Source organism: Zootoca vivipara, chromosome 1 (assembly GCF_963506605.1).
Source record: "Zootoca vivipara chromosome 1, rZooViv1.1, whole genome shotgun sequence".
Lineage (NCBI taxonomy): Eukaryota > Metazoa > Chordata > Lepidosauria > Squamata > Lacertidae > Zootoca > Zootoca vivipara.
The window spans coordinates 119,612,075-119,636,091 of NC_083276.1; the positions used below are offsets into that span (position 1 = coordinate 119,612,075).

A 24,017-nucleotide genomic window follows, 5' to 3' on the forward strand; every position below is an offset into this window, starting at 1 on the left:
GCTAAATGACGGCTGGATTGCACACCACATAATTCCAACCTTTGCCCAGTTTAACTAGTATAGCACGGTGTTCAAGAGGCCACATGTCATGTTAGAAAAATCCCAATTTTGGGAGCCGGGTTGTCTGAAGCCTTCCAGACATGGCTAAGAAAGCGGGGGATCATTCATCGCAAATCGAACCCATTTTCACTCCAAGAAAACTCGGTTGCAGAATGCAAAATTAGATCTTTGCAGACAATGCAAGATTCTATGCTGTGTGATTCTGGTTTACCCAGAACGTTCTGGGAAAACCAGGATCCTTCAAAGCACCATCAAGACATTCATTCCAATTCCTAACAGATTGTCGAAGCCCACAAAGCCATCTTGGGCTTTGACAATCTGCTGGGAATTGGAATGAATGTCTTGACGGTGCTTTGAAGGATCTTGGTTTCAAGAGAAGTATAGCTGATAATTGTATGTACACCAAAGGTACAGGTGACAAATGTGTCTTCCGTATGGTTATGGTTCCAGGCTTGCCTCTGTTAATTCTCACATTTCAAGCAATCACATTAAAATTAATTTTATGTATTTTCTATACGGGCGTAGTAGAAGGAATGCTGGGATGTCTACTCTAATAACCAAGTCTTCTTCATAGAAAGTATCTGTCCATGGTATGTTTTAAGGTAAGGTAAAAAGGTAAAGGACCCCTGCACGGTTAAGTCCAGTCGAAATCAACTATGGGGTCCGGCGCTCATCTCCACTTTCAGGCCGACGGAGCTGGTGTTTGTCTGCAGGCAGCTTTCCAGGTCATGTGGCCAGCATGACTAAACCGCTTCTGGCACAACGGAACACCGTGATGGAGGCCAGAAGTAAACGGTGGTATGTTTTACATCCTTCCCTTCACCTTGAAAACTGGTTTAGGCAATGTTTTAACTTAAAATAGAGAATTACACTGTAAATTTGCTTATTAAACCACAGTGGGGTAGCTCGGCTTCATAGGGATGTATCCTATTACAGTGATTCCCCCGTCTTTCTTGGTCCATTTGAAAGGGGCTGCGGAGGCTGTATTCCTGGATGCAATATATCAACTTTAATATCAATAACCTTCAAGGCAGGTATAACTTTTCTCCCCCACTTGAAAACAGGTGCAGGCTTTGAACCGGTATTCCCATTTGGAAGGTCCTAAATAAACGTACCAAATTTGATTCTTATCTCCCAGGTGCTCAGTGTGGTTACTGAGTTACAAAGGGACTAAACCAAAGGACTTGCTTTGCTGGGCTATGATCTTAAGCAAAGGATGGTGACAGCATGCTAAAGATAAACTATATTAACAAACAGAGTAAAATTATAAACAAGTTCAGGAGGGGATTTATTCCAATTCGCTTTGGTGTAGGTGGCCTCACAATCAAGAAGTCCAACCGAGCAACTATATTCAAGTATGTAACCACTTGGGAAAGGAAATGGAATTATCTGTCATGCACAAACCCCTCTGCTTTTACTTCTTCTTTCCACTAGTCCTTTTAGAAACCAAAAGCCTTGTTTAACTGTTGACAAGGGTCGATGTTGAAATTTACAGAACGGGATAGAATGCTTAGAAATATCTTCTTCATTTATGCCTTATATCCCCAGCATAGTATGAAATATCTCAGCAATGGCACATTGTCGTACAGAGGCTGGGGCAACTGGCATGGAGCTCCCATCAAAATGGATAGTGGCAGAATTCACTTTTCACATCTGATCTGGTGCTGGCATTTTGATGGAAGCTTTTTGGACTTCTTCTGAGATATCAGTCCCAAGCAGAGCTCTAATAAATAACAATGAAAAACAACAACATTTAAGACAGAAGTACAGTCATCCCATTATAAATTCAGTATCATACAAAATAATTAGCCAGCATTATAAACCGCATACATATTTGGCTCTAGTAGGTAATAATGAATTCTATACTCAGTCTCTCCTTTATATCATTCTTAATCTTAATTCCCATAATGAAGACTGTTGTACTATTCAAAACAATGCAGCTATAGTACATTGTGCAGACTAACACCAAGCAGAAGTATTTTGGTTTTCTTGATCCGTATAAACAGATTTGACCTTTTGTATCTCATCTAGAATTTAAACATCTGTTAATAAATTTTAAGTTTTCTCATAGGACTTTGGAGAATTCCTCTCATAACAATGACCTCTCTTCATAGGATTTTTGAGTTCAGTATCCTTTCTTCAGAAAAGGATAAAATTATTATTTGCCCTCCCCCTTCTTTTGTTCCCAAGACAAATCTCAGGAGTTCATTCTCCCCTCTTTCTCTCCTCAACCCCAAGGAGAGGAGGAGCTACACCAGAGAGATTTACTGAGTCCTGAAAGACCATATAATTAGGACAAAGAAAATCCATAAGCAGAACACTCTGTTTATTTCCTTCAGGGCAGCAGCCACGTGAGAAATGGTAAGTTGACACTGTAGCTAAAGGAACGTATTTACATGTCTTTTATTTTCCCCACTCCCCCAGATTTCTACCTCGGAAGAAATTCAATGAGAGGGGTGGCTACTTCTGCTGATTTTTGGGAATAACTGCCCTCCCCAGAAATATAGAGGCTCTGAAAGTACAGTTGAAAGACCAAGAACTAGTTGGCCAAGCCAAAAGCTGTAAACAAAGTCGCAGGGAATTGGATGCAGCCGTTTGTGAGTGGAAAATCAGATACATGGCTGAGAGCCTGGAAGAGAGCATTGACAACAGCACATAGCTCGAATTCTGATGAAAAGTCAAGATGAATTTGGTTCTTAGGAAAGTGTAACTCAGTCTGTGTTTAGATTTGGGATTGCAGCTGAGCCTAAAGAAAAAAATATGCCAAGCTACAGCAAAAGAAAATGACACGTGACTAGTATTGTTGAACGAAATGCCACTTACCGGTATTATATATATAGTAATTTACACAATTTAAGGACCACCCACTATATAATAGCAGTAGTGTGTATCCCCAAATCCAGTGAGAGGAATTATGTGCTGTGAAAAGGGTCAACACTAATATGGAAATCGTCCATAAAAAGGCACAGTGGTGAACAAACCTGTTGAAATATCTGAGCAATGTAATTAAAATTTAGAAACTTTCTTTCTGTCTCTATGAAACCCCTGATGGATTCTGAGGTCCTATAATGCCTTATCCAAGGATGAATAACAGAATTCAAAAAGCTCTATGTATCCATTCAACCTCCAACTTGACAATCAGTGTGGACCATTAGGAATTTGCCATCAATTTTTGTTCACCACAGTGGTTTCCAACGGACAGGAAATCATATTCCCAAATTTTGAGCCACTTGAAGGAGAAGAACACCTGGGTAACATTTAAAACTTGAATGGTCAGAGATTAGTGTTTTCTCTGTCAATGTGTCCAACTTTATTCCCAACGATTATGCAACATTTTCCTATTGTGCATTTCACACACACACACACACACACACACACACACACACACACTACATTATATTTTGCAAGGTTTTAGGGGCAGAATTTAAATACTACTGAACCGATGTGGGCTGCTAAAAAGCAAGGAAGAATACAGATGTATAATCCTGGATATAAGGGACAAAGGAGAGGAACAGAAAACTATGGCATGGGACTTCTGTCCCACCTCTCCACTCTCTCTAGGTCTCGTAAGATTTTAAAGCACTCAACAGATATTGTCTCTGTTTTTCTGGAGTGCTGCAGAGATAACAGAACACAGTATATAAAACTGAGGGAAAATATAATAAATACTACTTACTTTGGTTCGTATCTTATGCCTTCTGTGCAATATAAAACACCCAGTCCTGCACAAAGCCTTTCAATGCCATTCCTAAAGAGAGAATATTCGTGTAAAGTGTTTTTCATAAACTAGTTCATTTTTTCCATTACAGTGAACTAAATACAATATTGTTGATGTAAGCTCAGCAAAGAGACTTCAGACAGAGATAATTTCTGCTAGCCTAACAAGGGCCCTTGACTGGAGAAAACGTGGTTTGGCCATGCTCTTTCTTTGGTCTTCAGTTTTCGTTTTTTGACCAAACAATAACAGGCAGTTTTCTCTCCGAAGAACAATGCTACCAGGGTGGTTTGCACTTAATGAACTTCCATGTAAGAAAGGTATGTACCCCAAATATACGACACAATCACATATACAAAACGTATACATTTATTGGCAACTAACTCCCATGGGACTATATACAACTATCACCTACACGGAAACTGTGTCTAGGTATACCAACAAAGTGTTTCCCAATTAACCATGTTGCACTATAATTCAGAATAGAATTCCAAACAGGAAAAAACCACATACCCTGTTTCTCATATTTTAAGACATACCCATAAAATAAGCCATAGCAGGATTTTTAAGCATTCAAGGAATATAAGCCATACCCCGAAAATAAGACATAGTGATAGGCGCAGCAGTATGCCGGCCGCGGCAGGAGAAGGAGGGGGGAAAAAAGACATCCCTTGAAAATAAGCCATAGTGTGTTTTTTTTGAGCAAAAAAATAAATATAAGACATGTCTTATAATATGAGAAACACGGTATTTGCTTACCATGCAATCATAACACCGTTGTCAGTGCAGAGCCTGGGAGGCGGACATACCAGGGTGAAATCGGTGGCCTCTGTTAAAACCTGCAGAGCTTTCCGGATATACTGGTTACTTGCAACACCCCCTGAAGCCACCTGAAACCAATGTTTGAAACTCATGTTTAATGGGAAGTCTGAGGAAGTAGGGCGGCAGGATTATGTTTATAACAACCTGGCTCACCTTGCTAGCAGCAATCCCTGCACAGGGCAGAAACATGCCCTTTCCCCCTCTGCCATTTTGAAATACATACAGTATAAAGATATTTGAGTGGGCACCATTAGGTATTACATACAATGGGTGTGGGAAAGCCAGAGCCCAGGAACAAACATAGTCCCCCATGACATGCTGACTTTCCCCAAGTACATGCAAAGTCTTGTGCTCTTGGATTCAGTGTATTTTATTTCCTTCGTGTTAGTTAATAATATTTGTTACTAATTCGTGTCCCTATGTTGATCAGGTCACCACTTCCTGGACCGAAAGGTGCAAGCAATTAATACAACTAAGCTCCTGGCCATACTGTTGGAGCTTAGGATAACTGCGCAACACACACATGTTGAGATTTCATTCCTTCCAACTGCTGATGTGTGATTGTTTTCATCACATGTCTGTGTTGACATTCCACACTGCTGGAGTCATGAGAACAGAAGTTCAGTTACACTGTTCCATTATGTTATGCTTTTGCATTTTCTGTTCTCTCTCGGAGAAGGAGAGAGGAGCCATGATTTCTTTGTTCTGTAACACTTGATCTTGTACATAATAAATTAGCTTGGTATTCTACACCCCAAGTCCAGCTTCTGCTTTGAGCTCTGCTATGTTTATGTGTGCCTATATCTTCGAATATATGTCACAGTAGCGACTCGGGACAGAAGAGTGATGAATCACCCCAAGGGGCGCTTCAGAGGGAAAGATGCAGTTCCCTGGAGTTTTCCTAACAACATACACACACACACACTTACCAAAGTTGCCTTCTTCTGTGGCAAGATACCCTTCCTTCTACAGAAATGAATGGCTCGGTGCGTTCGAGCGATAATATGAGCAGTTACTGTGTGCTGGACTGCTGCAGCAAGGTCCGGTATGCAGGACAGGAGTTCTCCTTCCTGACGTCCTGCAGAAATTACGATCAAATAGGTTTTCCCAAGCCTATGTGAAGCTCTCATGAGCAATTTGTATCCATCCTATTTTGGTAAATACCTTCCGCTTTTTCTTCTTCTGCAATCGCTCTAGTGACCTGGGACTGAAGTCCAGCAAAGGAAAAGTTGCAGTTGTGATGTTGCTCCATGGGGACTTTGAATTCATGGCGCCGTCTATTTCCCTGCTGAGCCAAGCGTTCTATTGCTTTTCCACCGCTCAGGCCAGAGCACTCGGGGTGCTTTCGTAAAGAAAGCCTCCTGGCTACCTAAAAAAATCCAAACAGAAGCAGAAATTAAAGAAATATGCACGTATATTTTAAAAGTCACCGGAAAAGGCAAATGAGCACAAGGAGTAGCTTTATGATTCTGAAGGACCGAAGTCACACCTCAAATCCTTCTTGTTGTGTGCCGAGGCTTGACACTGAGCCAGCCGCAAGGCAGCCACATCGTTATGGTTTTATCCCAATTAGCTAAATGATCACCAAGTAAGTGGGACAATTGCACAGGGCTTTCCTCATTGGCCCTGTCCCATGGGCTATTCTGCCAACAGATTCAGCAGGGGCCTTCTGTGCCAACTTTTAAATGCCTGCTGAAAACTTGCCTGTTCCACCAGGCCTATGCAGGCAATTAAGAATACAGTGGTACCTTGGTTCTCAAACTCAATCTATTCTGGGAGTCCATTCAACTCCTGAAACCATTCGAAAACCAAGGCATGGCTTCCAATTGACTGCAAGAGCTTCCTGCACTCAAGCAGAAGCTGTGGAAGCCGCGTCCGACGTTTGGCTTCCGAAAAACGTTCACAAACCAGAACACTTCCAGGTTTGCGGCATTCAGGAGCCGATTTGTTTGGGAGCCAAGCCGTTCGAGTACCAAGGTACCACTGTACATCCACAATGGTTAATTGATGTCTGTTTTTAACTTTATAGTTGCTTTGCATTGCACTGCTTTGTGTTTTTATTGCTGTAAACTGCTTTGATATATATTTCTGATATAGCAGCATACAAATGTTTTAATAAATAAACACTAATTAAAAGAATTACCTTATCCAATTAAAAGGATTACCTTATCCAACATGTCCCCAGGTGCAATGTCCAATGTTTGTCCAAGGAGAAGGAAATCTGAAACTCCCTGTGCTACAGCTAGTATACAGTGACCCCCAGAGAGCAAAAGTACCAGGAATGGGAAGTCCACACGATTGGTCAACCTAACGGTAAGAGCATGCGCCTCCATATGATGGATGGGAATGAAAGGCTTCTTGCATTTCTCCACCAGTTCCAGACTATAGGCCAACCCAACTCCAAGGCTTAAAGCAAGTCCTGGCTTCACGGTTGTTGCAATGGCTGACAGTCCATCTGTGCTAACTCTGCTGACGGCAAGTGCTTCTTGCACTACACTTGCAATGTTTTCTTGGTGAAGCTGTCGTGCCACCGAAGGAATAATTCCACCTGTGCTGATGAGAAACAAACATGTACATGATGTTTACATTAAATCTGTTTGGCCCAGCTAAAAAACTCAAATGCAGATGTTCTTGCTAGTTTGCACTTCTTTTTTTGGCAACCTGCAGGTCTGGCTCCCAACACAGCTGTAGTAGCGACACTAGAGATCAATTGCGTGTGTATGTTTTTAAGAAATCAAAGAGATCTACCTTACTGGTTCCCCCCCCCCCGGACTTTTAGGAGCTTTTTGACACCACTGATCTTGGATTGTTGAAATTGTGGCAGGGATCTAGGTGCACTTACAGAACAAACTCACGTGATGACAAAACAACAACATGATATTCAACGTACGTAGTACCTAAAACTATGTTTTCACCAACGGTAAGAACTACTTACTTCAGATGAACCGCGCTTTGAGAATGCAGGGCTTCTCCTAAAATGTTGCCAGCTTCATCCACCACAGCTGCTGCTGTATCATCACAGCTGGTTTCGATACCCAGAACTATTTTGGTAGAAAAGCATTTGCCACGGCAAACAGAGACTCTTCTTAAACCATTAATCCAGCAAGGTTCAGGAGGTTTTGAAATTGCTCCTCCAAAACCTCTCACCGCGAAAGATTTCTGTAGACAGGCATACCTACAAAGAAACTGTACAATAACAAAATTTAGAATTTAACATCTCGTGGTTACTACCGTACCCAGGTTCTCTATTCCCACCCTACAGGTGATTAGTTCTGGTATAACTTATGAGGGAAAGGAGTGCCTCAGTTGGCTTTTTAAATGATTTTCAAGTGAAACTAATTGGCTTTCCCCCCCTGTTCTCAGTGGGACGTCTTGGCTGAGCTGACATTTAACCCCAAATCACCAGAACTGAGGTCCTGCATTCTGTTCCCTATGGACTACAAGCTATGGTTCAATGTGAACACTCAGCATCCTGGAACTGGAGCACATTGTTCAAAAAATCCCATGGTGCTCCTCTGCGGTTCCCATACCACTGATGGAACAAGCCAAGATCCGGCCTGTTGTGTTGTTCAAACCTGGGCTGGTGCGGATTGTTTTCCCCAAACCAACCATGAGTGGTAATCAAGGTTTGTTCTTAGATTACTGCTTGTGGTTTGTTTGGGGGAAAGCAACCATGAGCCCTTTCTAAGACATTATGATAAGCCAAGCTCAGGGTTGTTTCATACATGTGAGTGCTTTTCTTCCAGGAAAAAGTGGTACAATGGTACCCCGCAAGATGAACGCCTCAAGCAACAAAAAAATCGAAAATCGAAAGCATTTTGCGATTATTATTTTTTTTGGACGACTCACAAAACGAAAGCATTTTGTGATTTTTTGGACGACTCGCAAAACGAAGCCGTCTATGGCCGTGCTTTGCAAGACGAAGCAGTCTTGCGAGGAACCGCCGCTGCCGCTTATCTTTAGGACTCCGTCGGTGATGTCCACAGCCGCCGGTTCTGCCTCCTGCGGCGGCGCGGCGCTCATGGCGGCCTCCGCGGCTCCGGCCTTGCCCTCCTCGGCGGTCTCCGCGGCTCCGGCAGGAGCAGCAGCGGGGCTCACCAGGTGGCCCTTGGTGGGAACAGCGGCGGCACCTGAAGGAACGGAGGCTGCGGCGGGAGGAAACCCCACGGCTCCGGCCTTGCTTTCTCCCATCTCTGTAAATGGCTTCCGGACTCCTTCCAGACCCCTGCCCCTCCTCCTGCTTCCCCCTCCCCGGAGCCTTGAAGACTTCCGGCCGTGGCGGGTGAGTCGGCGCCTCTTTTTTTGCGCTTCTTTTCCCCCCATAGGAACCCATTTATTAAATTTCAATGCATTCCTATGGGAAACTGCGCTTTGCAAGACGAAATGATCGCAACACGAAACGACTCGTGGAACGAATTATTTTCATCTTGCGAGGTACCACTGTACTGCATACCAAAATAAGAGGGTCCAAAATAAGAGCTAGATGGTTATTTAAAACCAATTTAAACTGCAATACATGTTGGGGTATTTCAAAAACCCAGTGGATTCACACAATTACTCATTTGTTGGGAAAGATTCAGGCGTCTTTCCTTAATGATTCTGGAATATCGGTTTCCTTGCATGCAGCAGTGCACTCTTTTTGATTGCAAAAGCAATCCTCCTTCCTCCTACCACAGGCATGTCCAAACTCCGTTTCAGGGGCCTAATGTGGCCTGCCAATCAATTTAATCCAGTTCCCATGGCAGTATATGTCTTGGGGGTAAAATCCCCAAAAATTCTCTGTGGGGTCAAATCCTAAGAAAAGCTCAACCGCTCAACAATTTCAGTCATAAAAAAAAAGCTCAACAAATTTGGTCGGCCCTCACGCATGTTAACTTCATCAAATCTGGCCCTCTTTGAAAAGGCACCCCTGTCCTAGCACATGAATTGATTTCGAGGAATCTGTCACAGGCCTTTCAAAAGCAGCACAAAGCAAACATATCCATGCTCTTGCGGTTTTGCAAACTTTATAGCTGCATAATTTTAACAGGTTTTTTAAAAACTGACTTGGCTATCTGTATACTTGCTGATGTATGCTGAATTAAGGGCAGCCTGAGGCTAGTGAACTATGAATAAATACTAGTGAACTAATAAATAAATAGTTCCAACTATTTGGAACACACCAATACTGTCTAGAATGACAGTCAGGCTGAAGGTCAAACACTGACAGAAGAAAACAAAACACATTCTGAGATAAAGTAATGGGGTAGACATCTGGAAGCAAAGAAAGTGATCAGTCAGTGCAATATATATATATGGGGGATGATTTTACCTGTTTCAAAAACATTGTGTTGAAAGAGTGTTCTTTCTTTATCAGTTCAGGCGTCACATTTCATAGTTTCCAAAGACACACAGTTTGAATAAATCTGGAATAAATAGAAATCATGTTTTGGTTTAATAAGCCAAGATAAAAAGTAGGCCTTTGGGTAATGCTACATGTTTTGGGATTGGCTGCAGCTCTTTGCTCCTTCTCTCTTTCCGCAAGCCAGCAAATATCTGCCAGCAAACAGTGAAGTCTTCGATTAACTATAGTTTCCTGTTTTGTCTGAACTGGGAAACTGTGGCCAATTATTTGAGAAACAAGTCAGGATATCAAACAATGGTTTGAAGCTGTCTTAATACCATGGCTTGTTCCAAAGCCATTGACCAATGTTTCAACAAGCCAAGATTCTGGGTTTGTTTGTTGGCTTGTGCAAAGGGAAAAGCACATGAACAGGCACAATGCCCTGAATTCCTTGCACTATTGTGTAGTACAATGCTAGGGGCTAACAGACAGAAGGGGAGGTTTCTGCTGGGTTTATTTTTCCTGCTGGATCTTTTACTGTAGTTAAGCATAGGGCTCATTTTTGCAACAACCTTCTTTGCCCATGGCAGGCGTCAGTTATGGGCAACAGGTGCTTATGCACTGTGTGAGTGTGGAATGCGGGTGATGCTGTGGTCTAAACCACTGAGCCTCTTGGGCTTGCCGATCAGAAGGTCGGCGGTTTGAATCCCCGCTATGTGGTGAGCTCCCGTTGCTCGGTCCCAGCTCCTGCCAACCTAGCAGTTCAAAAGCACACACACAAAAAGTGCAAGTAGATAAATAGGTACTGCTCCAGCGGGAAGGTAAACAGTGTTTCCATGCACTGCTCTGGTTTCGTTGCGCCAGAAGCAGCTTAGTCATGCTGGCCATATGATCCGGAAAAACTGTCTCCCTCGGCCTGTAAAGCGAGATGAGCGCCGCAACCCCAGAGTCATCCACAACTGAACTTAACTGTCAGGGGTCCTTTACCTTTTTAAAACATAGGGCTCATTTTCACAACAACCTTCTCTGCCCATGGCAGGCATCAGTTACGGGTAACAGGTGTTCATACAACATAAAGTAGCTGTGTGTGTGTGGATGATACACAGAGAACTGAAAACAGTTTGAGTCTTGGAATGCTGCAAACAAGAAGTGTGTGGCAAAAGCTGGACCGTGGTGAATTCTGTGCGTTTCTTCAGGATTCACGTGCCCAGTGTATTTAGGTGTAGCTGGAAGTCAATATCAATTGCCCCCAAAGTGGGAGAATAGTGAAATTGGATATTTGAGTCTTCAGCCACCTTCATTTTATGAATAAAGTCTAAGTATGCCAATACTATTACTAATCAAGCCCTGTGTGTTGTTTCCAAAGAATCCTCAAGATTTGAGAAAGCTATGCATTATGGATGGCTTTGTATGCCAAAAGTAAGAAAGAGAGATGTGCTTTTGAAAGCTTTCAAACACCGATAAATCTGTTGTGGACAACAACAGAAGGATTAAATAATTGGACAAAACTCTGTTGGCAGGTTACAGAAGGGAACACAGGTGAATGAAATGTGAGCATGTGTGTTAATCCTTTATTATAGGTATTTTCTTTCATCACTTCTCAATAAATAATGAAAAGCTTCTGAACCTTCAGCAGCACATCATGAACCTTACTCTTGGCTGATTTGGAGTGTCAGAAAGGCACTCAGAGAGAGGGTCCCCAGAGCCAAACCTCTGCTATAGAGCATCTCAACAAATAGCACTGTGCTCTGGCAGAGTTCCCATTCATTTAAGAAAAGCTCATGCAGGAGAGCTCAGAGCTACCAGAGGCAATTTCTGCAGAGACTTCTGGTAGGTCTCTGAGTGATTTGCAGGAGATTGGCAAGAGCTTTTGGCTCTCAATTGTCTTAACAACAGCAGCAACTAAAAAGCTCCCTCCTCCACCACTCCCCGCCAAATTAGATTGTTCAAACAGGAATCTTGAAGGAAAGCCAGGAATGGATTTTTCATGTGAAAGGACTTGTGAACTTGGAGAGCCATCCAATGAAGTAGTTCTGTTAGTGCAAGGGTTTCCATTTGCACAACATAACTTCCTCTTCCCCCTCCCTCTCCTCTCCTTTCCTCATGTGCCCCTTTAATGGGCTCCAAGAGGTTTAAGGAGACCCACAGAACATATTTACAGGATGCACAGGGAGAGGAGAGGGAGAGGACTTCTGGCTATGAAGTGGAAGTCCTTATGATAACAGAACTACTTTGTTGGATGCTGCCCTTGGTCCTGGCCCAGATCAAAAATTCCTTGAATTGGGGAAGGCAGCCAGCGAAAACATCCCCACACGGGCGCGCTTTGGCTCTGGGTAATGGGGCGAAAGCGCGCCCGCTTGTCTTCGCCGAGAAAGCGCGCCCGGCTTTCTCAGGGAACGCAAGCGGGGGACACCTAGCCCGCCCGCTTGCGTTCCCTGAGAAAGCCGAGTGTCGGGGGAGGCAGGCGGGAGGCGGCGGTGGGAGGTGTTCCCCCCCACCGCCTCTCGCCCCGCACCCCCGGCACAGAGCGCAACTTCGGGTCTCAGAAGTTGCGTTCAGTGTCGGGGAGGCAGGCGCTGCGGGGGACTTTTTGCCATTTGCCTTCCCCGAGCCAAGGGGGAGGCAAACTGCGAAAAGCCCCCGGCCACAGCGCCACACTTCGGCTCTGGCACTGGTTTGGCGGCGGTGGGGGAAAGGCGCAGGATCGTTCCTTCGCCTTTCCCCCACCCCACCCCCCGACAGAGCCGGATCCGACGAAGCTTCGTCAGCTTCGTCCGATCCGGCTCTGTCGTTGGCAGCAGCGGCGCTTGCTCTCTTGGCTCGGGGAAGCGCCTGCCTGCCTTCCCCGAGCCAAGAGAGCAAGCGCCACCACCGCCGCCACCACCAGTTCCCCCAGAGCCCATAGGAACGCATTAATTTACTTTTAATGCATTCCTATGGGAAACGGTGCCTCGTTATACGAAATTTTCGTAGGACGAATTGAGTCCTGGAATGAATTAATTTCGTCTAGCAAGGCACCACTGTATATAGGTCCCTTGATACGTTTAGCCTGCGTCCCATTGGCCTGATTGAACCCTGCATCAAGGGACCTACCATTTGGGTGTTGTGGCTATTCAATCATACCCACCCACAACAGGGTTTGGTTGCCAGGTCTCACCGCAACATGTGCCCTCTTTAAGGGAGGACACGATTAAACACATTTACTCGGAAGCACATCTCATCGTACAGCAGAACGTACTGCTGAGGAAACATGCATTGGATTGTGCTGTTAGTTTTACAAAACAAACTTCCAGAGTCTTTTAAGTCATAACACACCATTTTGTCAAACCTATAGCCAAATTTATCTTCAAAGTTATAAACAAGATTATGCATTAAAACAGATTTACCTGTATAGCATGATCCTATGCATGTTGATCAGGAAGTAAGCTAGAATTGCAGGAGGGAGAACTACTTACTATTTTCAAATCCTCAAAGAGATAATCATCAATTTTGTGAACTGCCTTGAGATCTTTGGATGAAAGGCGGTATATAAATCAAATAAATGAACAATCAATTTGCAGAATATGACTTGGAACAATGACTTATTATGGTGCTCTAGTTTACCTTTCTTTTTCTAGTGACACCTCATCTGTATTTCAAAAAAAGTAACTTCTTGTGAGCCATACTGTTTACTTTGCATGAGCTATGTTTGATCAGATGGCAACATATTCAACAAGGAGAATAAAAAAACCCCTGTTCTGCAAGATTTTAATCTCTGATCTTGAATAAGCAGAAGAGATAATATTACATTCCTTTTGCCGCTCTGTAACGCTGAACAATAAAGATTCTGAAGCAGAAACAGAAGAGAAAAATGGGTACACACCTTCTATAGCTCTACAGAAAGAGGGAATTTGAGCAGGTGTAACTTGTCATGCAAGCTACACCTGCTTAAATTCCTTCTTCCATATAGCTATTAAAGGTGCAACAGCTGTGTGTCCCCTGCATCTGGCTGCTCTTCCCTGTATATAATTTCATTTTCCCCCTGTAGGCTTGAAATTACTGCAGTTTTGCTAAAAGCAAACTACATCCATAAACAGTGATTTATACAATCTGATGTTTCAAAAAAAAACAACCTCCAAAAGTCGGTTTTGTGTGTTAAGAATCGTTTTAAAAGCTTGTGGCGTAAGAATTCTTTATAGTTTTTGCTCTTATCCCTTGTGTCTAAAAATGTGTTACTCTTTCCCTTCATCCTTTAAGCAATATAGAAGACAGCCAAACACAAGAGAACGGTATGCAGTAGATGGACATCAAGGCTTCTGTCTGCTGCTTAAGAGGTAGGTAGCATCCCTGGATGGTTTGATGCAGGGTTATATGAAACTCAGGTTACATACAGTATTTGTAATCTGTCACAAATAAGCCAAATAAAAAATATCAGCATACATTTAGTACTATTCCCTAGAAACTACAGAGTAACAATTGTTATATATATACATATATATGTATGTATGTGTGAGGGACAGGGGATATCGCGAAGTCCCTCCCCTCCTGAGTTCAAGCCCGTCCCCGAGCAAAGGGGAAAGCAGGGAGAGTTCCGATTCCAGTGGGGAAGCAGGAAGTCGTGTCCGAGGCTCAGGCAAGGTAGAGGAGCCAGGGTCCCAGGTGGGACAGGAAGGGGCAAGCAAGGGGGGAAGACCCATCCCCCCAACTCCAGAATTACGCAGGAAGAGGAGGGGCAAGAGGATGGGTCTGCCAAAGCTTTTGTGTTGGAGAAAGACGCGCCAAAAGCCATTAGGAGGTTCTGAAACCGACTGACCACATCACTCCGTGTAAATAGCAATGACTTGAGCACTGTAAATACGCAGCACCAATAAAAGAATAAAATGCAGAGCTGCGTAGCGTCGTTACTCTGAAGTAGTCCACTCCGGCCACCGTGACAGCAACCTCCTAATCATTTTTGGGCTACTTTGGAGTTGCCGGGATGAGCGTGTCAGAGGCGGAGAAGTGGCGGCAGATCGCTGAGCAAGCCCAGCTAGAACTGCAGCAGCTGTCGCTGCAGGCGCAGGGAGAATTGAAGGCAGCTAAAGAGGAGACTAAGAAGGTCCAGGACGACCGGCTACAACTTGCGGAACAGGTGAGAGAGCTTCAGGAAAAAGAGCAGCAATTAAGGGCGGTGGCGGTAGACCTCCAAAACAAGCTGGATGCAGAGAAAAACAAGGCGGGAGGGGCACCCCAAGTCCAAGTGCTGCCAGGAAGGAGAGCTGGGACCCTAGTTAGCAAGTTCAATGGAGACCCGAAGGAATTTCAGGGCTTTGAGACTGAGATTGTGTATGCTCTTGAGCTGCACCACGATGAGTTCCCTGATGATGAGCACAGAGTAGCGTTTATTGTGGAGCACCTTACCGGGGCAGCCAGGGAGTGGCTAAGACCGTTAATTGCAACAAGGAATCCTTGCATGAAGAATGTCAAACTATTTCTAGAAGGTTTGAAAACGATGTATTCGTCCGATAGTCATATGGACCAGACTAAGGAGGAACTTCATAATTTACGCCAAGGAAATATGACAGTTCGCGCGTATTGGGCGAAATTCACCATGCTGGTGCACAGATTGGGGTGGGAACTGGGGTCCCCCCCTATGCAAGCGGCGTTCTACTTGGGGTTGCATGAGGAGGTGAAGGATGAGCTCTCGAGAGGTCCAAAGCCCAGTAATATGGATCAGCTGAGCAAAGCGGCTCTGGCGGTGGGGGTGAGACAGGAATCCCGGTGGAGCGACAAGCAAGCAACGCGCGCAAAGCGGGCTTGGTTCCCACGGTCGCAGGAGAAGCCACTCCCCCAACAACCCTTTCAAGCCACGCCTGGGGCCAGTCAGGACCAGGAACCCATGCAGATTGATAGCGCGCGCGCGCGGGCTTTTCAAACCCCAGCGGCGCCAAGACGCAAGGAGGGAAGGGGTGGGAATTGCTTTCTCTGCAACTCCCCCCAGCATCTCGTCAGAGACTGCCCACATCGCAGGGAGTGGCAAGGAAAGGCGGGAACGGTTGTGCCCTCCCCCACTGACGCAGCACCACAGCAGGGAAACGGGAAAGCCTGGCTGCAGGAGACAAGGGGCAGCAGCCAGGCACAGTCAGCAGACAACAGCCCCAGCCCACCCACCCGCACAGAGAGGAGCAGAGCCAGCCCACCCCTCCCAGAGCAGGAGTGGTTCTAGAAGTGACGCTCACGCTTCCAAATGGCTATCCCCTTACAGTCCTCGCCCTAATTGACAGTGGGGCGTCAGCGAACTTCTTCTCGAGAAACTTTGCAGAAGAGCACCAGATCCAGCTTCTGCAGCTGGATTTTCCTCTGCACGTGGCAACCATTGACGGCAGAGAGCTGCTGGGAGGGGCCATCACTCATCAAACCCCCCCCATGAGAATGACGGTTGGAAGGCACTCGGAGACACTGGCATTCAACGTCACCACCATCTCAGACCCCCCCATAGTTTTGGGCATGAGCTGGCTGGCGCGCCACGACCCCTCCATAAGTTGGCATCAGAGATGCATCACATTTGGATCGGACTTTTGCCTAGAACATTGCATGCAGCACCAACCAGGGGAGGGGCCTCCGATAGCCACGGTGGCCACCATGCACGTCAAAGGGGGTGAAGCGATACCCAAACCGTACTGGGACCTGCAGGAGGTCTTCAGCGAAGCGGAGTCCGACCACCTGCCCCCACACAGGCCTTTTGACTGCCAGATCAACCTGGTGCCAGGGGCAACTATACCCCCAGCCAAGCTGTACGCCATGTCAGACCAGGAACTGGAGGATCTGCGCGCTTTCATCGACAAGAACCTCAAGCGGGGGTTCATCAGAGAAAGCAAGGCAGCAGGGGGCAGCCCGGTCTTCTGGGTGGACAAGAAAGACACGCAACAGCGCCGCCTGGTGGTGGATTTTAGACGGCTGAATTCGGTGACAGAACCAGTGGCTTTCCCCATGCCCAGAGTGGATGATCTCCTGACAGCGGCACGCAGGGGCAAGATTTTCACCAAGCTAGACCTGAGGGGGGCGTACAACTTGATCAGAATCCGGGAGGGCGATGAGTGGAAGACCACGATGTTCACGCCGCTGGGCTCTTTTGAATATCTGGTGATGCCCTTCGGGTTGCAAGGGGGCTCAGCATGCTTCCAGGCCTTCATGCACCACGTCCTGGGGTCCCTCCTCTTCAGGAAATGCTTGGTCTTTCTGGATGACATCCTTATTTACTCCAACGACCCAGTGCAGCACGTGAAGGACGTCAGGGAGGTGTTACAGCGCCTGAAGGAGAACCACCTGTATGTGAAGCTGGAGAAGTGCAAGTTTCACACCAAGGAGGTGGACTTCCTGGGCTACAAGCTGTCAGACAAGGGGCTAGCGATGGACAAGGACAAGGTGCAGGCCATCCTGGACTGGCACAGCCCCAGGACGCGCAAAGATGCCCAACGCCTACTAGGCTTCGCCAACTTCTACAGGAAGTTCATCAAGAACTTCTCTCGAGTTACGGCTCCCATCACTGACTGCCTGAGAGGCAAGCAGAAGTTCCGGTGGACACCAGAGGCGCAAGCAGCGTTCGAAAGCCTCAAGAGGGTGTTCGCCTCAGACCAGAACCTGTTCCACGTGGTTCAGGACGCGCCCCTACGCATTGAGACAGATGCCTCTGACAAAGCTGTGGGCGCCATTTTGTTGCAACTGGACACCAACAGAGAGTGGAGACCCTGTGCCTTCTTCTCCAGGAAGTTGACCCAGCCAGAGCGGAACTACACAGTTTTTGATCGGGAACTTCTGGCGATCCACGCGGCGTTCCAGCACTGGAGACACTTCCTGGTGGGCGCCAAGCACCCCATCCAGGTGTGCACAGACCACAAGAACCTGGAGTTCTGGAGAACTGCCAGGGTGCTCAACCAGCGGCAGATACGGTGGGCAGAGTTCTTCTCGAACTTCAACTTCTCCATACACTACATCCCGGGAGAGCAGAACGTCAGGGCGGATGCCCTCTCCCGCAAGCCAGAGTACATGGAGGAGGAGGCGCCACCAGCCCCAAGGCACATTTTCCCCCCGTCGGCATGGTCCTGCGGAGCAGCAGTGGTGAGCGAGGCAGAACTCACAGCACTGACGGCAGCGGATGAATTTGCCAACCGCATCTTCAGAGAACTGAGAGGGGGGAGGGAGCAGGCAAAAGACTTTGCAGACCGCAGAGGGCTGCTTTTCTACAAGGGTGCACTGTACCTGCCCACCACCCAGCTCAGACGTACGGTCCTCAAACAGATGCACGACAACCCAACGGCGGGGCATTTTGGAAGGGACAAGACCACTCACCTAGTCATGAGACACTTCTGGTGGCCAGGGGTGAGGGAAGATGTTCGAGACTATGTACGGGGCTGTGACACCTGCCAGCGGGCAAAGGTGGTCAGAGCAGCGCCACCAGGGTTGCTGGAGCCCTTAGCCACGCCACACAGGCCGTGGGAAGTAGTGTCCATGGACTTCATCACAGACCTGCCGTCGTCCAGGGGCAAGACCGCAGTGTTGGTGGTGGTGGACCTCATGTCCAAAATGTGCCACTTTATACCGTGTGCCAGGGCAGTCTCTGCAGAAGAGACAGCCAAACTGTTTGTTGATCACGTTTTCAGACTGCATGGATTACCTTTAAGGGTTATTTCGGATCGTGGCCGCCAATTTGTTTCCAGGTTCTGGCGGCGGCTCATGAACCTCCTGCAGGTGGAGGTCAGCTTGTCGACGGCTAGACACCCGCAGACCAACGGACAAGCGGAGAGGGTCAACGCCATTCTGCAGCAGTACCTGAGATGCTACGTCAGCCAGAGGCAAACGGACTGGGTGGATCGCCTGCCACTAGCAGAATTTGCCTACAACAATGCAGTGCACGTCTCCACAGGGGTGTCGCCCTTTAAGGCCAATTACGGGCGCGACCTCAGATCTTTCCCAGAGAGGGAGGGGGAGGAGGAGGAGGAGGGCCCACAGGCTGAGGATTGGGCAGAGGAACTGGAGACGGTGCACCAGCAGCTCAGAGAACACTTGGAGAGGGCCAAGGAAGCGTACAAAAAGGGGGCAGATCGCCACAGGCGACAAGGGGAGGTCATCAGGGTGGGGGACAAGGTGTGGTTGTCCTCGGAGGGCCTTCCCACCAGAGGGAGGTGCAAAAAGCTGGCACCCAAAAGGCTGGGCCCCTTCACGGTCACGCAACAGGTCAACCCGGTGGCATACAGGCTGGCACTGCCAGAGGACATGAGGGTGCATCCAGTGTTTCATAGATCGCTGCTGTCGCCATACAGGGAAAGCAGCAGGCTCCGAGACAGCGAACAAACCCCCGAGGGAGGGGGGGAGAGGGAAGGCAGGGAGCAACTCAATGAGGCCACGGCCATCCTGGATTCAAGGTGGGGGGTGGGGGGACTGGAGTACCTCATGGCATGGGAGGATGCTCCACCGTCCCAAAATGAATGGGTCCCAGCCACTCAGATACAGGAGGAATTCTTGGTGGAAGAATTTCACGCCCTCTTTCCCCACAGACCCAAGCCCTGGCACATGGAAAGGGAGGGGGAGGAGGAGGAGGCACGGGAGAGCAGCTCACCATGGCGCTGGGAAGCGGAGTTTGAGGAACCAGAGGATGAGGTATGGGTGTCACCGAGATCCACCCAGTCAGAGGAAGGAGCAGATTGGCAGAACGTTTTTACCCCCACCAGCTCTGAAGCCACGGACTTTTTGGGATTCCCGTCCTCCCAGGCGGAAGGGGGGGGCTCGCAGGACTGGGGGGAGGTGTTCACACCAACGGGCTCGGAGAGCACTGAGTTCTTAGGCTTCCAGTCGTCACCGACACATGGGGGGGGCCTGGGGAGGGGTGAAGGAGAGCTTGGGAGGGGGGTGGATGTGAGGGACAGGGGATATCGCGAAGTCCCTCCCCTCCTGAGTTCAAGCCCGTCCCCGAGCAAAGGGGAAAGCAGGGAGAGTTCCGATTCCAGTGGGGAAGCAGGAAGTCGTGTCCGAGGCTCAGGCAAGGTAGAGGAGCCAGGGTCCCAGGTGGGACAGGAAGGGGCAAGCAAGGGGGGAAGACCCATCCCCCCAACTCCAGAATTACGCAGGAAGAGGAGGGGCAAGAGGATGGGTCTGCCAAAGCTTTTGTGTTGGAGAAAGACGCGCCAAAAGCCATTAGGAGGTTCTGAAACCGACTGACCACATCACTCCGTGTAAATAGCAATGACTTGAGCACTGTAAATACGCAGCACCAATAAAAGAATAAAATGCAGAGCTGCGTAGCGTCGTTACTCTGAAGTAGTCCACTCCGGCCACCGTGACAGTATGTATATTTAAAAAAAACATTATGGGAATATAATTTGCCCAGCTCAAGTTTGATTTTCTTCTCCTCCATAGAAGTCTTAGTTAGAAATTGCTATTAAAATTTGGGCTGCCCTTGAAGAATGCTTAGAAGTTTCAACGGAGGCAGAATACCGGAATGTTTAACTGCCTACTGCTAGATGGAATCATATTACGCCAATTCTGAAGTATCTCTTGCTTCCCACCCTAATTCAAGGGGTTTGTGCTGACCTTTAAAGGCATACAAGTCTTAGAACCCAAATACCTCTTCCTAAACCACCTGCCCATGTCTTAAGGGGAGGATCTTTTCTTTCTTCTGATGCCAGGAGAAATTCATCACGCAGCAACAATGTCATGGTATTCCATTTGTGGAATGGAGAATGACTGGTGCCAACATTACAATCATCCCAATGCTGAGTTAAAAGCTTATTTGACCAAGAATTTGAAAGTTCAAAACCTGTTTATTATTTAGCTTCTTCTGTTTGTTTTTATATGCCTCTGTTTGTTCCTGATGACATTTTTCAGCATGACTGTTTCATTCCATGCCTTTTGTCTTCTGCCCGGGTGTGTAGATGAAGAGCAGTTTAAAAATACTTGTCATAAACATTTTTATTTATTTTTTAATAAACAATCCTGAGGATGTTTTCCTGTAGAAACTGTGCATCCACCACTGGCAACATCAAGTGCGTTTGATCAGTGTTTGAAACTCCCATTGTTCTAGGCACATTTTGTGACAGGGAATTTCATTAGCGCGAGCAGTTTCTGAGCTCTGGCCGCAGTATTGTGCCTAAGATTTCAGATTAAAACTGCAGAGTGGAAAGAAAGGAGGACCTTTTTCTGCCTCCCCCACTTCCAGCCATAGCTGCCAAGTTTTCCCTTTTCTCGCGAGGAAGCCTATTCAGCATAATGGAATTTCCCTTAAAAAAAGGGAGAACTTGGCAGCTATGCTTCCAGCTACTCTCTGAAGTTTGGAGAAGAGACCCTTTAAAGAATATTAGGGGGGTGGGCAGGGGAAGACCTAGACCATGTGAAAAATGAACATAATATTTTAGCTGCAGTTCATTCCTTTTCAGCTTTGTATCCATGTTATTAAGAAAGTGCGGCTGGACATTCCGTTGTGGTGCCCACAACCCTGGTTTAAGGTGCCATTTAGCTCCTAGCTTTCATATCTCAGTTTCTAACACTGCTTCTGCTGGTGAAAACATCCAGTTTACCAGCACTCAAATCAAATTGCAAACGATCCACAAATTGGTCACAAATCGTACCATGATATACACAAAGTCATGCAGAAAACTACCTTATGCCAAACCACTGCACAGCCTTGCATGCTCTTCCTAGTGTCTTCACCTGATGGTCTGTTAAATCAGAGATGCTAGGGAACTGGAAAAGGGAAAAGGCCCAGTGCTAGCACCTGGCACAGAGAGGAAACCAGTTTCTCCTATCTCCTTTTAGATATTTCACATTTTGTGACTTTCTGTTTTGTGGTTGGCAAACCCTAAGCAAATAACACCAGCATTCGTACAACATGGTACATTGCAAACCACACTGGGACAATATGCTTTTTCTTTTTTTGTCTTTCTATGCACATCTTAGAATTGTTGCTCCCAAGTATGCACGCACAGAGAAGTAACTTTAAATCATTTTGATTTAGGCACTGCATCATTGACATTGCCTCGTCCCTTTCATTCTGCATTTAGCTTTGGCAGCTCCGTCCATAAAAATCATAGAGCTGGGTGGGATCCCGCGGGTCATCTAGTCCAACCCTCTTGCAATGCAGGAAACTCAACTGACGCTTCCATGACAGGTAAGCACCCAAACTAAACAAGGTCCCTGCAGAGAAGGTCCCCCACCCCTTCCCTTAATCTAAAATAACCTCCCCTTTTCCCCAGGACGAGAGTTACCTTCCACTCGCTACCCGCCAACCGGGTATGTGTCTACGAACCGGCAACAAACAGCCTTTCCCCCATTCAAGGGCGTGCAAAGGGGTAGGTTGAAAGCCCCCGAAAGGGTTAAACTGGCGAAATGACGCTTGGGACGGCCGGCCGTTCCGCCCCCTCGCGCGGTCGCCGGGGCCACGTGAGCGAGGGTAGACCAATCGAATTGGCGGGAGAGGCGGGCGCCTGCAGACGCCACGTCGCTGCAGACCAACGAAATGACAGAGCTGCGAGCGCTCCTCAATTTCCGGCTCGCTTTTGGAACCCTCCATTTTGGAGGGCGTGGAGCTGAATGGGGTCTGGCGGCGGGAGCTTGAAGGGAGCAGTTTTAGCTACGATTATTCTTTGTTTTCTGTGCTGCATTTTGCATGCATGACGCTTTTTCTTTTTTCTTTTGGTAGGGAATCAAGCAGGGAATTAGAAAGGGGGGAAACATTTCCCCCGCGCTTGCTTTCTAGAAGGGATTTTCCAAACAATATTGCAAAGTTTATAGTAGATGGTCCTAACTGCATAATAATATTGGCGCTTTAAAAAAAATAATCCAAAATGGCGTACAATTTTGGGGCAGCCAAAAATGCACACCATAATTACAAACCTTTGACTTCTCAAGGGCTCTGAATCAGACTATGGCAAACAAAATCAAGGATGGGAGGAATTATCGGGTTGAAGAATTCTGGGGAACTGGAAAGCTTGCATTCTGCACCCTTATGTAATATTTTAATTGGTTGGGGCAGCCGCCAGACCTGAAAGAAAACTTTCCTTTTCTATAAAATAGGAACTCTGCCTTCCTTTGTCCTCTGCTTCACCCAACTCCCACAACCATGACATTAAAAAAAAAAAAACCCCAATGAGGTGACCGAGCATATTTTGGAATAAAAGAGTCAGGAGCCCATGAATCAGAATGCTTCTGTTCTTAATCATGATGTGCGAGCCTGTAGTGTAGAGTGGTATATGCTGCTTTCTAAAGATAATTCAGAGTTATTCCTGGTCTCAATGCAAGTCTTGTCCTGTCCCTTTCACTCACCAAAATCTTTGCCCAACAGTAAACACTGGACTAGATGAGCCCTGAACCAGCAGGCTCTTATATTACATTTGCATGCATTACAGGGGATTGATCCCTCAGGATCCCTTCCAACCCTATGAATTGATTATTTTATCTGTCCTTATTAAAACTTTCCCACCCCTTTAGGCCGCATATACAGGCCATACACTTCAAGCGTGTTCAACATTTCATTATGCTTTTATATAATGTGCTGGACGGCACCCAGAGTGGCTGGGAAAACCCCGTCAGATGGGCGGGGTATAAATGATAATTATTAACATAATTATTAAATTATTATGAGCACAAACAAACCCATAGAAGCCTGTGAAATGTCCAACATCCTTAATGAACCAGTTACCAGGATGGTTAGAGGTAAGTGGTGTGCCTGCAATGTATGGTGGCTTTGCAGTTAGTCTGGATTTGCACAGCTGTTATCTTTTCCTTAGGAATATTATTTAAGAGGAAAAAAGAAGCTAAATGGGGCTTACATTACAGTATTTTTCTTTGGTCCTCCCCCCCCCCCCATATATTGCATGTACACCCATAAATTTACAAGGCAAACACACACATAAGTACAGTGGTACCTCTGGTTGCGAACGGGATCTATTCTGGAGGCCTGTTCGCAACATGAAAAGGCCGCAACATGAAGTGCCGCGTCTGCGCACGTGCGTGATGCAATTCGGTGCTCATGCACAGAGCGCTATTTAGCACATGCGCCAAACCTGGAAGTAACCCATTCCAGGTTCGGCGCGTCCGTATCCTGAAAAGACGTAACCCACAGCAGACGCAACATGAGGTATGACTGTA

General features: G+C 46.8%; 1 protein-coding gene across 6 annotated transcripts; it reads right to left on the reverse strand.

Moving 5' to 3' along the window:
• Positions 1-1,324: 1,324 nt before the first annotated feature.
• Positions 1,325-22,235, reverse strand: OSGEPL1 (O-sialoglycoprotein endopeptidase like 1). Of its 6 annotated transcripts, none has more exons than XM_035135930.2 (10): positions 22,136-22,235; positions 13,307-13,346; positions 9,909-10,002; positions 7,533-7,783; positions 6,763-7,150; positions 5,762-5,966; positions 5,527-5,675; positions 4,535-4,665; positions 3,737-3,808; positions 1,325-1,783 (listed from the first exon to the last, which is right to left on the reverse strand). In XM_035135930.2, exons 3-10 carry the CDS (start codon positions 9,921-9,923, stop codon positions 1,708-1,710), a joined length of 1,287 nt encoding a protein of 428 aa, XP_034991821.2. In that variant the 5' UTR covers positions 9,924-10,002; positions 13,307-13,346; positions 22,136-22,235; the 3' UTR covers positions 1,325-1,707. The 6 variants fall into 6 exon arrangements, with proteins under 6 accessions (XP_034991821.2, XP_060137333.1, XP_034991812.2 ...); XM_060281350.1 differs by lacking the exon at positions 13,307-13,346 and adding an exon at positions 13,376-13,428; XM_035135921.2 differs by having other exon boundaries at positions 13,307-13,428.
• Between the last annotated feature and the right edge of the window lie 1,782 nt (positions 22,236-24,017).

What these genes read in the sequence shown, in the direction of transcription:
- OSGEPL1 (XM_035135939.2), bottom strand. An exon ending in CACAGAAGAAGGCAACTTTG is followed by an intron (nt 4,666 to 5,526) that starts GTAAGTGTGTGT and finishes CATTGGTTTCAG; the next exon opens with GTGGCTTCAGGGGGTGTTGC. An exon ending in GGCATAAGATACGAACCAAA is followed by an intron (nt 1,784 to 3,736) that starts GTAAGTAGTATT and finishes GTTATTTATTAG; the next exon opens with AGCTCTGCTTGGGACTGATA.